The following is a 14,312-nucleotide window of genomic DNA, read 5'->3' as shown; positions in this document are numbered from 1 at the left end:
ACAGAAAACTTGTAACCACATAACAAGTGGTTGCGATTTGTGCTACCATTAGAAAACTAACCACCAATAACCTCCTGATTGCTTTGTTTGCTTTCGGTCAGTAAAATTAGGAACAAAACACAAACAATATATTAATATCCTAAACACCACAAATGGAAATACCAGGAGATGGCCTTTATAATAGAAACACCAGCAAAAGTTATAAGAAGTTCCCTCCAAAAGCAGGAAAGCAAATACTTTAAACATGTCAACTACAGTTGATCAAGGTTTCTGGCTAAAATGTTAAAGTAATGCTTCTTTTCTCATTGTAGGGTATGACTAAGTTTTCCTCAAAATCAAACTAATTCAGAAATAAGGCACAAGTCTCTATACCCCAAAATAGCAAATAAACCCTGACTAGAGATAGTCTCACTTTTTTTTTTTTTTGGTCTTTGGGCCATAGCCAGCCATGCTGGTATCAGTTTACCCTCTGCACTCTGGAATCAATCACTCCTAGTAGGCTCAGGGGACCGAATGGGATGTTAGGGATTGAACCTGGGTCGACCATGTACAAGGCCTTACCCGCTGTACTAGCCCTCCAATTCCTCACTAATTTTTCAATTGCAGGAGTTGGGGCTTTACTGGGTCAAGAGGTAATTAATCAATACATGCGGCTCACCAGTCTGTTAAATAAATTTAACCTTCAGCCAAATCCTGAATTCTATAGATTCACTTCTAGATATTAAATATACAAGTCAGTCTATTACAGCTTGTGTGGATTCATATTTTTAAATGATAGCTCATACTTAACATGAATTAATAAAATAGTGAAAAAAAAATTTCAGACAAGAGGACAAAAGATATTCTTGTGGAATAAGGGCTAAGAAAAGTAAACAAAACTAAGAGAACAAATGTTTATTACCAGTGATTCATCAGTCTTGTCAAAGCTGATATCTGATAAAATGGAACCAGATTCATCAATAGTTGACAATCTAGGTGTGAGTAAAACAAAACAGTGTTAGACACAGAAGTCAATGGAAAGCAAAATCCAACGCCACCTGAAATAAGTCCTGCTGGCCAGGTAAATCAGTAATTTTGCAGCCGGGCTCCCAACGCATAACACTGCAAGTTCAAACCAGAGCTGTGGTGGGTGGCTTTACAGTCCTAACGAGGGAGCCTGATGTGCAGCATGGCTCTTTCTCACAAAGGTTCGTAACATCAGTGAAAGTTATAGTCAGGAATATGGGTGCTATTCCCTGCTGAGTTTATAAAACAAGGCTACTAAAAATTCATGAGGCAGAAGAGTACAGTTCGATTTGATCAACTGTAGTTGATTTCTACGGAAAAGTGTTAGCCCGCATAACCTTTTTAAGAAATCCTTAGTTATAAAGATTAGGCATACAACAACCAGACAACAAAATAAATAATTCTAAGAATGCTGACCTTTCCCTTACAGTACTGGGGATGTTAAATTCAAAGTCTGATGGAGACTATTTTATATAGTGATGCAGTGAAACCAAAATTACTGTCTTAGCTCACGGAGGGTTTTTCGAAACCAAAAGAGCTACAAGAGCTCTCTGGAGAGTCAACACTGGAAGTATTGCTGAGCTGCCACTTTCACCCGTAGATTTCTTAGCAATGAACAGGGTTAGTTTTTGATGTGCAATTTAGCATAACATCAAAATTTTACCCTTGTGAAACAAAATCCTCAGATTTTAAGAAATGAAATAAACACAGGAGGCCCCCATGTCTTTATTTCCTCTAGCCTTTCACCAAGCCTTTTTCTGTTTCATTCGGCACACATTCCAGAAGCAGTAAATAAGAGTTCAGATAACAAGAACTTCTGACAGCTATGTTGCCTATCATCAGATAACAGCAGATGCAGCCCCACCTTTTGTTCCCCACGCTGCTGTTGGGTGGTTGGCCTCTGTTGAGAAAAGCAAGAGCGGATTTTTGCTCCTCACTTAGTTGAATGCTACCAGATGTGTCACACATGAGCATCTCTCGAATCAGCTGAATCTGTCTTTCCTACGGATGGAAGCAGAGTAAAACATCCTGACTAACCAGGGCAGAAAGCTTCACCTCAAATTTATGGGATGGGCAGACCAAGCATTAAAATACAGCATTATGCAAATGAAGCTTCAGGAAGGCTGCTACACCAATAGCATATTAATTCACATCAAGCCCAGATTGTGTCTGATTTCTGACTGGTAAAATGAACTCTAGAATAATAGGGTTTCTGCTACAAGATTTTTCAATCATACTACTATTCCAAGAGGAGAAAGCATCAAAATATGAGTCTGAAAATATATTATGCATAGTAAAAAACATTTTCGTGTCATTTAAATTTTTATTAATTTTTTAATTAAGACATCATGATTTACAGTTATTCATAGTTGAGTTTTAGGCATACTATTTATAGCACCAGTCCTACCACCAATGTCAACCTCCCTCCATCAGCGTCCTCAGGTTTCCTCCCAATCCCCACTTTAGTGTCATTTTATCAGGACAATCATTGTTTTCTTCTATGGATCAAAGCAACCATCCACCTTTCCAAGTGGTAGAGCAAAATGCATAAAATGGAAACAGAGGGGCTGGAGCGATAGCACATCGGGAGGGCATCTGCCTTGCACGCAGCCGACCCGGGTTCGATTCCCAGCAACCCATATTCGAGCACCGCCAGGAGTAATTCCTGGGTGCAGAGCCAGGAGTAACCCCTGTGCATGGCGGGTGTGACTCCCAAAAAAAGGAAACAGAACTGTAATGCACTGGAACCAGATAATGTGAGTTCACTGAGGCATCTAACACTGTAGCAAGATGGACTAGTCCCTCCTAGTAAAGGCAAGACTTTCCTCTGTACCATGACCCACCCGGAACGTTAAAATGATAGTGGTTCTGTTATCCACAATGCCCAACTGGCTGAATGTATCCACCCCTGTACCCTGTATTAGGAGCAGTAATAAAAGAAACAGGGCAAGAGAGCAGGCACCATGTGCAGCCCATCCGTCCCAGCAGCAACCCCCACTACAAAGAGAATTAAGGCAAAGGTAATTTTTATTTTGGTGTGTGTTATAACAACCGATATAAAATAAACTATTTTGTGCCTGCTAAGTGGGGAGGCTTAAGGGAAGGTGGGAAACGGGGGACACTGGTGCAGGGAAAGCCACACTGGTGGTGGGACTGGTGTTGGAATACTGAATGCCTGAAACAACTGCATTGTGAACAATGTTGCAAATCACGGTTATAATTTATAACGATTAATAAAGAAAAAAAAAAGAAAGAAGAGGCAAAAATATACTCAATAGTAGAACATTTGCCTTGCATGTATGAGGTCCTGGCACCACAGGGAGACGAGGAAGGGAAGCAGCCAGGGAGGTCTTGACTGTAAAGACTGATAAAACTATGAGAACATTCTAAGTAGTCAGATCTTGTGACAGATCAAATCATGCTTATTTGCATCCCCCATTCCCTCAATTTTATTTCTCATCTGAAGTTTTATTCTTACTTGAACTCTATTAATAGTTTCAATTCTAAAAGAAAAAAAATTTAACTTGAACTTATGAAGAACAAGCTTCCGAAGCTGCAATCATAGGCAAGTTGTCATAGACAGGCAGCTTTTAGTTCTTTATAAGTAGGAAAAAGAAATTGAGCACATATAACCAAATGGAATTCCCTGCACTGGCCTGCCCAGTCCCAACATGGAAAACATACACACCAGCCTTTCACAGTCAGCCTCGGCTCGCTGTCTCCGTTTGATCTCCACGTCCACCTGGTTGCGTGCGTGCTTCAGCTTAACATCCAAAGCACTGCGCTCCGTCTCTGCTTTCATCAAAAGATCCTTGTACTTCCCCAGCTCGTGGTCTGTTCGCTGCCATTTTTTACGGAAATCCTCAAAGTCCTTTGCCAACTGGATGAATTCTAAAGAAAAGGGGGAGTTTTAATCACTCAAGCAACAAACTGGGTATAAATACTCTAAATAAATGAGTCCTCTGGTTTTATTCCAAATACATAATGAAGGGACCAGCTGAACTATAGGCAAACCCAGCTAAAAATAGCCAGGAGCAGGTCCTCACTTGGAGGAGTGCTTTGTGGGGTGCGATTCCTATTTTAATAGACCACTTACTTTTGGCTTAGCCAGTGGCATCTGCTATAAACTAAGCAACTCATTAGTCACCTAGCTCCAGATGTAAAACCAACACTGAAAGCCCCTGAACAGAAGGCAATCAAAGAGGGATACCTTTGGGGCAGCTGTCACGCACCAGGACCGTTATTGCTATAAAACAAAAACAGCCTCCTTCAGAGTCATGTATTGCTGTGCCAGAGATGTTAAGCAGCAGATTCAAACGTAACGGCTGTAATATGCTCCAGTAGATGTCGATTAATATTACAGATGTCTAGGCCTGCAATTTCATTCAGTTATATAATTATACAAATATTGATTTGAAAGTAAAGAGTCAATTTGCTTTTGCTGTTTAACACTGCCCTGAAGGGTATGTAAACATTCTAGTTGGAAAGACAAAGAAAGTGAAGATCACAGGGGCTTTGGGTGAGTCTAGAGTGTGAAGTGTGAACTTCAGTGTCTGCAAAGAAAGCACCCTTTTCAAGGCAACACTTTTACAAAAAAACCCTTCTGGCATTCGTTCTATCACTGCTATTTGCCAAAAACTGTTCTACAATGTCTTATTATTTTCTAGTTAACCTCAATTTACCTCTAAGTATCACTCTTCATCAATTTCATGGCAGAAGTTCCAAGTTTCTGCAACTGGTCAAACTAACCCAGTTGACAGCTGAAATTGGGCCAAATTCTCCTAAAACCACGAGATTGTTGTGCAGTAAGGGCACTTTCCCTATTTGAATTTCATCTAATAGAAATAACATGATGCCCTCTCCCCCCACCTTTTTGGGTCACACCCATCGATGCACCAGGGGTTACTCCTGGCTCATATACTCAGGAATTACTCCTAGCTATGCTCAGGGGACCATATGGGATGCTGGGACTCAAACCCGGGTCAGCCACGTGCAAGGCAAACGCCCAACCCACTGTGCTATGCTCCAGCCCGCTATTTTTGTTTTTGTGTTGGGGGCTAGACCTGCTTCATAACTTGGAAAACTATGCAGTGATGGGGTTCAAACCTAGGCCTCTAGTACACTCCATGATCCTGATAAGTGCCCTTTTCTTTATTTTTCTTTGGGGGGTGGGGCACAAACTCAGCATGCTCAAGGCTTACTCCTACCTCTGTGCTCAAGGATCACTCCTGGGGTCATAGGTGGTGCCAGTGACTGAACCTGGGTTGCACACATGCAAGGCAAGCGCCAACTGTACTCAGTACCTCTGGCCCTGATAGTGCCCTTTTCAAGTAATTTTAAGAATTTTATTAAATATCAAACTTACAAATTGGATGATCATTCAATTTAGAGAAACCAAGTTTTACACATAAGGAAACTACAATTATTTAAGAAACATCAGATTTTGGCACAATAGTATGGCATAATGCATTCAGTTATCTAAGACAATGCACTAGCAAGGATCAAAAAAAAAATATTAAGAGGTTGGAGGAGGGGCTGGAGTGATAGCACAGTAGTGGATTTGCCTTGCACGTGGCCAACCCGGGTTCAATCCTTGGCACCCCCTATGGTCTCCCAGGCACTGCCAGGAGTAATTCCTGAGTGCAGAGCCAGGAGTAACCCCTGAGCATCGCTGGGTGTGACCCAAAAAGCAAAAAAAAAAAAAAAAAAAGAGGCTAGAGGAATTGTACACTAGGGTAGGGCATTTGTCTTGCACACAGCTAACCTGGGTTTAATCCCTGGCATTTATATTCCTGACTATAATAGAGTCAGGAGTAAGCCCTGAGCACAGCTGAGTTTGGTCCATAAACAAACAAATAAACTATATAATGTTTTAAATAATATGCTGGTTTAGCAGAAAAATATTACCATTTAGCCCTTCATGTAACGAAAAAGAAAACGGGGGCCAGAGAGATAATACAGGGGCTAATGCTTCACATGCGTCTGACCGCAGTTCAATCTCCGGCACCCCAAATAGTCTCCTGAGAACCACCAGTGGCAGTCCCTGAGCACAAAGCCAGGAACAGCAGAGAAAGAGACAGAGAGAATGAATTAATTTTTCCATTCCTTGTCTTTATTACTGAAAATATTGTTGTAATGACCAGGGATTATAACTGTCTTCCTATGGTGCTTGCACATTTCTAGCTCACCAGGGACACAGATCAGATCATGGTGTTCAAAGAGCATTCCACAGCTTTACTCAGGGTGCTTGCTTTGGCAGGGAAGGGAGGTGGGGGTTGGGGACCCCCCTACACACACACACACACACACACTCTCTCTCTCTCTCTCTCTCTCTCTCTCTCTCTCTAGCTGAAAGTCATTATACCTTTATACACCTGCTTGCCAGAATTCCTGCTTCCTGGCTGTGTCCTCACACACCCTTCAAGCAAAGAGCTCTCACCCCTTTGTCACCCTGCAGTAGGAAATCCCTTGAGCACTGGGGACTGAACTGTCAGGATTACACTCAATACATGTGGGTTTAAATAGCACACCAGGAACTGAACTCTCAGCCTTGCCCTTACAGGGCAAATGTTCAAAACCACTGTACTATTTGTTTGCGTTCCCAAATAATATATCTTTTTATCTACTTTAGTATGATAAGCTCAATGATGGGAATTAAGACACATGTCTTACACGTAGCTGACCCTGATTCTATATTCAGCACCAGAGAGCCTCTCAGGCATTGCTGGATGCCACCTTGTCTTATTCTTTCAGTTTTCTTGGTCTTTGGATCATACCCAGAGATACTCAGGGTTCACTTCTGCTGCTGTTCAGGGGACCAACCACATGTGGTGTTGGGGTGGAAAAAGACTTGGACAAATGTACTGCAAACACGTTAACCTCTGTACTAGCTTTCCCATCCCTGGGTGTTAACCCTGGATGCTTCACTGCCACAGTCGCCCAGGTAGAGTGGCATACCAAAGCCCAAATAGCACTGTGTCCTCGGACACTAACAATGAAGCTAACATTTAGCTGAGAATCACCAGGAGTATCCTCTGGGAACCTGGAGCACTACTTAGGAGTCCCTCCTAACCACCCTACCACTGAAAACAATTTTCAGAGTCAGCTATCTAAGCACACTCATTTAGGAAAATTATCAAGCAGTATACTTAAGATTCACGTATTCTTGGGGCTGGAGTGATAGCACAGCAGGTAGGGCGTTTGCCTTGCAAGTGGCCGACCCGGATTCGATTCCCAGCATCCCATATGGTCCCCTGAGCACCGCCAGGGGTAATTCCTGAGTGCATGAGCCAGGAGTAACCTCTGTGCATCACCGGGTGTGACCCAAAAAGCAAAAAATAAAGATTTAAAGGAAAAAAATTCACGTATTCTTCTGATAAACATAATACTCGAACAAAGAAAATACATACTTTTCCAGCTACACATTTCTAAATATGGTGCTGCATACACACTAAGTATTAACTGAACTGAAAAACAATTTTAAGAATGAAAAAAGGGGCTGGAGTGATAGCATAGCGGGTAGGGCGTTTGCCTTGCACGCGGCCGACCCGGGTTCGAATCCCAGCATCCCATATGGTCCCCTGAGCACCGCCAGGAGTAATTCCTGAGTGCAGAGCCAGGAGTAACCCCTGTGCATCGCCAGGTGTGACCCAAAAACCAAAAAAAAAAAAAAAAAAAAAAAAAAAAAGAATGAAAAAAATTCCCATCTACCCTAATTTTTCAGATGTGTGCTCCAGAATACTCTTTTCTTGTACGTCAGACTAAATTCAGGTTTCAACTCCTATTCATTGTTTATTGACATAAATTTATAGATCTAACTGAATTTACAACACAACTCAAAGCAGAGTATCAGATCATTTTAAAGAATGATTTTTTAATAGTACAAATGCTTGAATTACTACTACTTCAACTCAGTTTATGTCAGTCAAAACCAGAAAGCTTGGCTATCTGACTTATCTATACAATTCTTTTCTTATGAAGTAAGTTTGCTAGAATGGGTCAAAGGCACTCTGAATCACAGATGAGGAAAAAAATTCAATGATAGCATTTTTTTTTAGTTTGTGAGACATTTTATACTTGGTACCAGCTCGTATCAGCAAGTACACTTGTATCACTTTTATCACTTGTCTTTGATTTGCTCGAGCGGGCTCCAGTAACGTCACCATTTGTCCCTGTCACGTGCTAGTGCAGCCCAATGATATCTGCTTGCTCCAAGAACAGGAAGAGCCTCAAATCGTTCATTTAAGGATTTGACGAAGAAATCTGACCATCTGGGGCCGGAGCGATAGCACAGCGGGTAGGGCGTTTGCCTTGCACGCGGCCGACCCGGGTTCGATCCCCAGCATCCCATATGGTCCCTCAAGCACCGCCAGGAGTAATTCCTGAGTGCAAAACCAGGAGTAACCCCTGAGCATCGCTGGGTGTGACCCAAAAAGCAAAAAAAAAAAAAAAGAAATCTGACCATCTAGTTGGTGGGCGGCCATGCGGTCTTCTGACATCTCGTGGAATCCAGTCCTTAACAGCTCTAGTCCAACAGTTGTCTCTGAATTGCATTACATGACCGGCCCATCTGATTTTTGATGCCTTGGCAAACGAGACAGCATCCCTGATTGTTGACCGTCAACGGAGGTCAGAACTCCGGATTCCTTCTCTCACTTGAGTGAGATTTGATACTCCTAGCATAGCTCTTTCGATTCCTCTTTGGGATACCCAAATAGCGTTCTCATCCTGTTTGTGTAGGGCCCAGGTCTCTGAGGCGTATGTTAGTGCAGGAAGAACGATGGAATCGAAAAGATGTGCCTGGAGTCGGAGGTTCTTCGTCCTCTTAACCACTTCAACACTCTTGAAGGCGTGCCATGCTGCTCTCTTCCTCCTGCGCAGTTCTGGCGCCAAGTCGTTCCTCATGTTGATTTCTCGACCCAGGTACACATAGCTGCTGCATTCAGAGATGTTCTTCCCATTGAGAGCAAATGGAGCTTCAGGGACTAGTTTGTTTTTCATGAGCATCGTCTTGTTGAGATTTCAGCTGCAATCCGACCTTTCCACACTCGTGGTCGAAGTCAGCCAGCATTTGTGCCACTTGGCTAATGTTTGGCGTTATGAGAACGATGTCATCAACAAAGCAGAGGTGGTGTAATTGCTGACCATCTATCTTCACTCCCATTCCTTCCCATTCCAGTCATCGCATGATGTTCTCAATGGTGGCACTGAAGAGTTTGGGTGAAATGGTATCACCCTGCCACACCCCTCTCTTTACATCAATGATCACTTCCTTGTAGAATGGTGAGATCCTGGTGGTGAATCCACAATACAGCTCCCGGACGATTTTGATATACTGAGTTTGAACACCCTGTTTGGCTAAGGCTTCGATGACTGCTTCAATCTCTACAGAATCAGAAGGCCTTCTTTAAGTTGCTGAATGTTAGAGCAGCATCTTGAATTCTCTCGAAACTTCAATGAGTTTGGTCACTGTGTGGATATGGTCTATCATGCTGAATCCCCTTCGGAACCCGGCTTGCTCGCATGGTTGTCCTTCATCTAGTGTTCTGCCTATTCTATTCAGGATGACACGAGTGAACAACTTGTAGATGACAGATAACAGGCAGATTGAGCGATAGTTGCCGATGTCGTGGATGTCTCCCTTCCTGTACAACAGAACGGTCCTGCTGGTTTTCCATTGGGATGGAACCTTGCATTCAGACAGGTAGTGTGTATTTTTTTTTTTTTTTTTGCTTTTTGCTTTTTGGGTCACACCTGGCTCTGCACTCAGGAATTACTCCTGGCGGTGCTCAGGGGACCATATGGGATACTGGGAATCGAACCCGGGTCAGCCACGTGCAAGGCTAGGGGTTAGCCTACCCACTGTGCTATCACTCCAGCCTCACCGAGCCAGTGTATTGATGAGTACTGGCGGCAGATTCTTCAGGTGTTCGGGTCTGACCTTGTCCAGACCAGGTGCTGTCCACGTCTTTACCAATGAAATGGCGTGTCGGATTTCGGAAGGGAGGACGTTGGGAATGACATATCCATCCTGCAGAATTTGGTATGTGGCCAGGTGGATGTGGCTGTCAAAGAGATTCGAGTAGAAATCGTGAATAATCCTCTCCATTGCCCTTCTGGAAGATGTGATAGATCCATCGGGACGTTGGAGGACAGTCATCTTGGTCCTGTAGTTGGCGAAGGACAGGAGAGCGTTGCAAATACTTTTCCTGGCTTCTGCCGCATTAGCCAACACTGCTGCTCTTCTCTCTTTAAGGTCTTCCTTTATCGAATCTCTGCACAGCTTTGTGAGCTCGGATGTTAGCTTGTGGTTGCCTGAGGCTCGCTCCAAACCATGTTGACAAATGAGCTCGAGAGTTTCCGAAGACAGGCATCTGTTTGTGGCTTTCTCACTCTCGGCATTCTTCGCACAGTCATGGAGGTGCTGAACCAGTCGATCGTATTCCTCGTCGATGTTGTCAAGGACGGCATCTTCCCACGTTGCTGCAATAGTACAAAGAGCTCCCAGTTGGTGGTCATTCTGGGAGTTGCCTTCTTAGACTTAAATTTTGCAGACCTTTCTCCCCGCTCTGTGAAGTAGAATTTTGCACAAAGGAGACAGTGGTCCAATCCCGTTTGGAATTTTGGGACAACAGCAACATCAGTCAGGCAAAACCTGAATAGGATGTGTTCAATTTCATTGTGCCGGATGTTCTCCGGCATCCAGCAAGTACACATTCAAAAAAATTATTAAATTCATATTATCACCTTAAAAGTTATACAGACACCAAATTAATGAGATGGAGCTATACAAATGAAGGGAGAGGGGGCTGGAGCGATAGCACAGCGGGTAGGGTGTTTGCCTTGCACGTGGCCAACCCGGGTTCGATTCCCAGCATCCCATATGGTTCCCCGAGCACCGACAGCAGTAACTCCTGAGTGCAGAGCCAGGAGTAACCCCTGTGCATCGCTGGGTGTGACCCAAAAAGCAAAAAAATTAAAAAAATGAAAGGAGAGAAGTTTTTCCACAAAAGAAATTCAAGATAATCTTAGATTTGCTTCTTTGGGTTTTCTTTTCTTTTTTTTTTTTTTTCTGTTTTTGGGGTGCTCAGGACTTATTCATTCATTATTTTGACTGGTGCTCAGGACTTATTCATGGCTCTGGGCTCAGGGGCCATTCCTGACCATGCTCAGGAAAACATACACAGTGCTGGAGACTGAGCCAATGTTAGATGCATAAGGGACAACCTTAACCTGAGTACTATGACTCCAGCCTTTATTATTGTTGTTGTTGTTACTATTATTATTATTATTATTAATCAGGACTGGGGCCTTGAGAAGGGGTTAAGGCACTTGCCTTGTATATGACCAATCCCAACTCAATCCTTGGCATCACATATGAACCCCAGGCATCTACAGAAGTGATCCTTGAGCATATAGTCAGGCATATGCCCTGAATACTAGTGGGTGTGACCCAAGGAGAAAAGAAAAAATCACAAGGCTGGATCGATAATACAACAGGTAGGGCGTTTGCCTTGAAGTGGCCAACTCGGGTTCGATTCCCAGCATCCCATATGGTCCCCTGAGCACCGCCAGTGGTAATTCCTGAGTGCAGAACCAGGAGTAACCCCTGAGCATCACCAGGTGCGACCCAAAAAGAAAGAAAAAATCAGGATTTGGTTCATAGTTTAGCAAATAGTTTAAAGCCATTCCAAAAATCTTGTTTTCCTCTGGCTCGCTCCTTCTGGAGCCAATACACAAGGTCTTCCCCTTTACTGGGGAGTGGGGATGGAGCAACACCTGGCTATGCTCAGAGACTACTCCTGGCTTCGTGCTTGGGAGTTGCACGTGGTAGTGCTCAAGGGACCAGATGCGGTGTGTGGTGCAGGAATCAAACCTGAACTCCCCACATGCAAAATATGCTCTCGGTCCTCTCCAGCCCCCCTCTAAGCTTTTGTTGTTCTGTTTTTATTTTGGGGCCACAGGTGGCAATAATCTGGATTTACTCCTGGTTCTGTGCTCAGATCATTTCGGTTGAGGCACAGGGAACCATATATGGTGTCAAGGACTGCACCCAGATTGACTTAGCCACAGGCAAGGCAAGCGCCTCACCCGCAGTGCTGTCTCTCCACCTCCCACCCCAAGCTTCTTAAAGGCAAGGACCCTGTTCTCTTTTGCCCTTAACTTTGTACCAAGTACTCAGTAGGCACTTAAATATTCACTAAATGAATAAATTGCTCGTTACATCAAATTTTAGCATGCCTGTCTAACCAAACTTAACCAAACTCCCACAACTGAGTACCTGTTTAGATAAACTAGGCTGTGTTCATTTCTGCCTTCTTGTTGTGACCAACCTCTGCTTCCCAAATGAAAATGCCCTAGCTACTTTTCTTTATGCATTCAGTTTTCTGATCTCATCTGCTCTATGAATCCTTTCCTAATCAGTTTGCTCCAGATTAAGACTGTCTACACTTCCCAAGAGCATGTAACACTTATATTATCCTCTATTTCATGAGAAAGAATCCTTTCTCTGAAACTTAAAAGCCATAAATTTCTTGAAGACAGAAACCACATCACACATTTCTGTTACTCGCAGTAGGAGACAGCGCAAACTTAGTGTGGTCCTGGCCTGCACCAGAGTTGTTTACTCCTAACTGATGTACCAAGAGCTCACAATAAGAAAAAAACATGTACTTGGGGAAAAAATGAATATAACAAAATACCTAGGTAATTTAAGTCTTTTTTTCCATTTTAACACCCCAACTCTGATCTTTCCGTAACCTCACACTTAGCTTTGAAAAAAGGACAGGTGGAAGGGGCTGGAGCGATAGCACGAGTAAAGTGTTTGCCTTGCACGTGGCTGACCTGGGTTCGATTCCCAGCATCCCATATGGCCTCCCAACACCGCCAGGAGTAACCCCTGTGCATCACTGGTGTGACTCAAAAAGCAAAAAAAAAAAAAAAAAGGACTGGTGGGGAGAAGAATAATACAAAAGTCAAAGCACCTGCCTATCATGTGGTTATGACTGCAACTCTGGTTCAAATTCAGGCACACTATATGGTCTTCCAAACACGGCCAGGACTGGCCCCTGAACAGACAGGTGTGGACCTGAGCCCTGCCAGATGTCACACCACCACCACCACCAAAATACATATAAAAATAAAAAGCAGGGCCAGAGAGATAATACAGATATTAGGCACTTGTCTTGCATTATGGCCAACCTTGCCTGGTCCCCAGCACTGCGGGGAGTGACTCCTGCAACACAAAGCTAAGAGTAGTCCCTGAGCACTGTGAGTTATTATTACTCAAACCTCCTCCCCGCAAGAGTGCAAAAAGGAGTATGAGGAAAGGAGCTAGGAAGTTATAATGAAAGGCAAGAGAAAGTAGTTGGGCCAGAATACGGCCAGGGTAGCAGAGCACATGCCTTGCAGGTGTGAGGCCCTGAGTCCAATCCCCAGCACCCATGCCCTAAGTGCCCACCCCGACACCACTGCGAGTGGTTCTAGAGTTCCCTGGACACTACCGGCAACAGTCCCAATAATAACACCAAAGAGTAAGAAGTCAGGATACTTGGGCATGGAAGAATTCCTAGGATCTAACAAGTGAATAGAGACTAGGGCTATAACAAAGATTCTACAGCCTAGAAAATACTGAGTCTCTTTTGTTCAGGGACTATCTACATTCCAAGTTAGGGATTTAGAGAAGGGGACAAATGTACCTGTATTTTTTTTAATTTTTTTAATTTTTTTTAATTTAAATTTTATTGAATCACCATGTGGAGGGTTACATAGTTCTGTACCTGTATTTTTTTTTTTTTTTTTTTTTTTGCTTTTTGGGTCACACCTGGCGATGCACAGGGGTTACTCCTGGCTTTGCACTCAGGAATTACCCCTGGCCGTGCTCAGGGGACCATATGGGATGCTGGGATTTGAACCCGGGTCGGCCGCGTGCAAGGCAAACGCCCTACCCGCTGTGCTATCTCTCCAGCCCCTGTACCTGTATTTTAAAACATATCTGGAAAGACAGAAATTTACTTACAAAATAAGGACACTTGTAAAAAAAAAAAAAAACTTAGGTTTTTAAAAATCTTTTTGTTTGTTTGTTTTTGTGTCACAACCGGCAATGCACAGAGGTTACTCCTGGATCATGCACTCAGGAATTACTCCTGGCGGTGGCAGGGGGCCACAGGGGATGCTGGGATTCGAATCCAGGTTGGCAACATTCAAGGCAAACGCCCTACCCGATTGTGCTATCACTCCAGCCCTAAAAAACTATTCTTGACAGAGGGAAATAACTATTTCCAAAAGTATTTTCAGGAGCCAGAGTA

At 43.5% G+C, this 14,312-nt stretch overlaps 1 protein-coding gene across 1 annotated transcript in view; it reads right to left on the bottom strand.

The window, feature by feature from the left end:
* The window catches only part of RACGAP1 (Rac GTPase activating protein 1), a 47,762-nt gene that overhangs the window by 13,679 nt on the left and 19,771 nt on the right, over positions 1-14,312 (bottom strand). The window contains exons 3-5 of the mRNA XM_004601451.2: positions 3,695-3,897; positions 1,871-2,007; positions 902-971 (exon numbers count right to left, since the gene is read on the bottom strand). Of these exons, the coding sequence (XP_004601508.2) occupies positions 902-971; positions 1,871-2,007; positions 3,695-3,897 (410 nt within the window). The remainder of the gene's footprint in view (positions 1-901; positions 972-1,870; positions 2,008-3,694; positions 3,898-14,312) is intronic.

Source organism: Sorex araneus, chromosome 2, assembly GCF_027595985.1.
Source record: "Sorex araneus isolate mSorAra2 chromosome 2, mSorAra2.pri, whole genome shotgun sequence".
Classification (NCBI taxonomy): Eukaryota; Metazoa; Chordata; class Mammalia; order Eulipotyphla; family Soricidae; genus Sorex; species Sorex araneus.
This window is presented reverse-complemented; position numbering and strand designations above follow the sequence as displayed.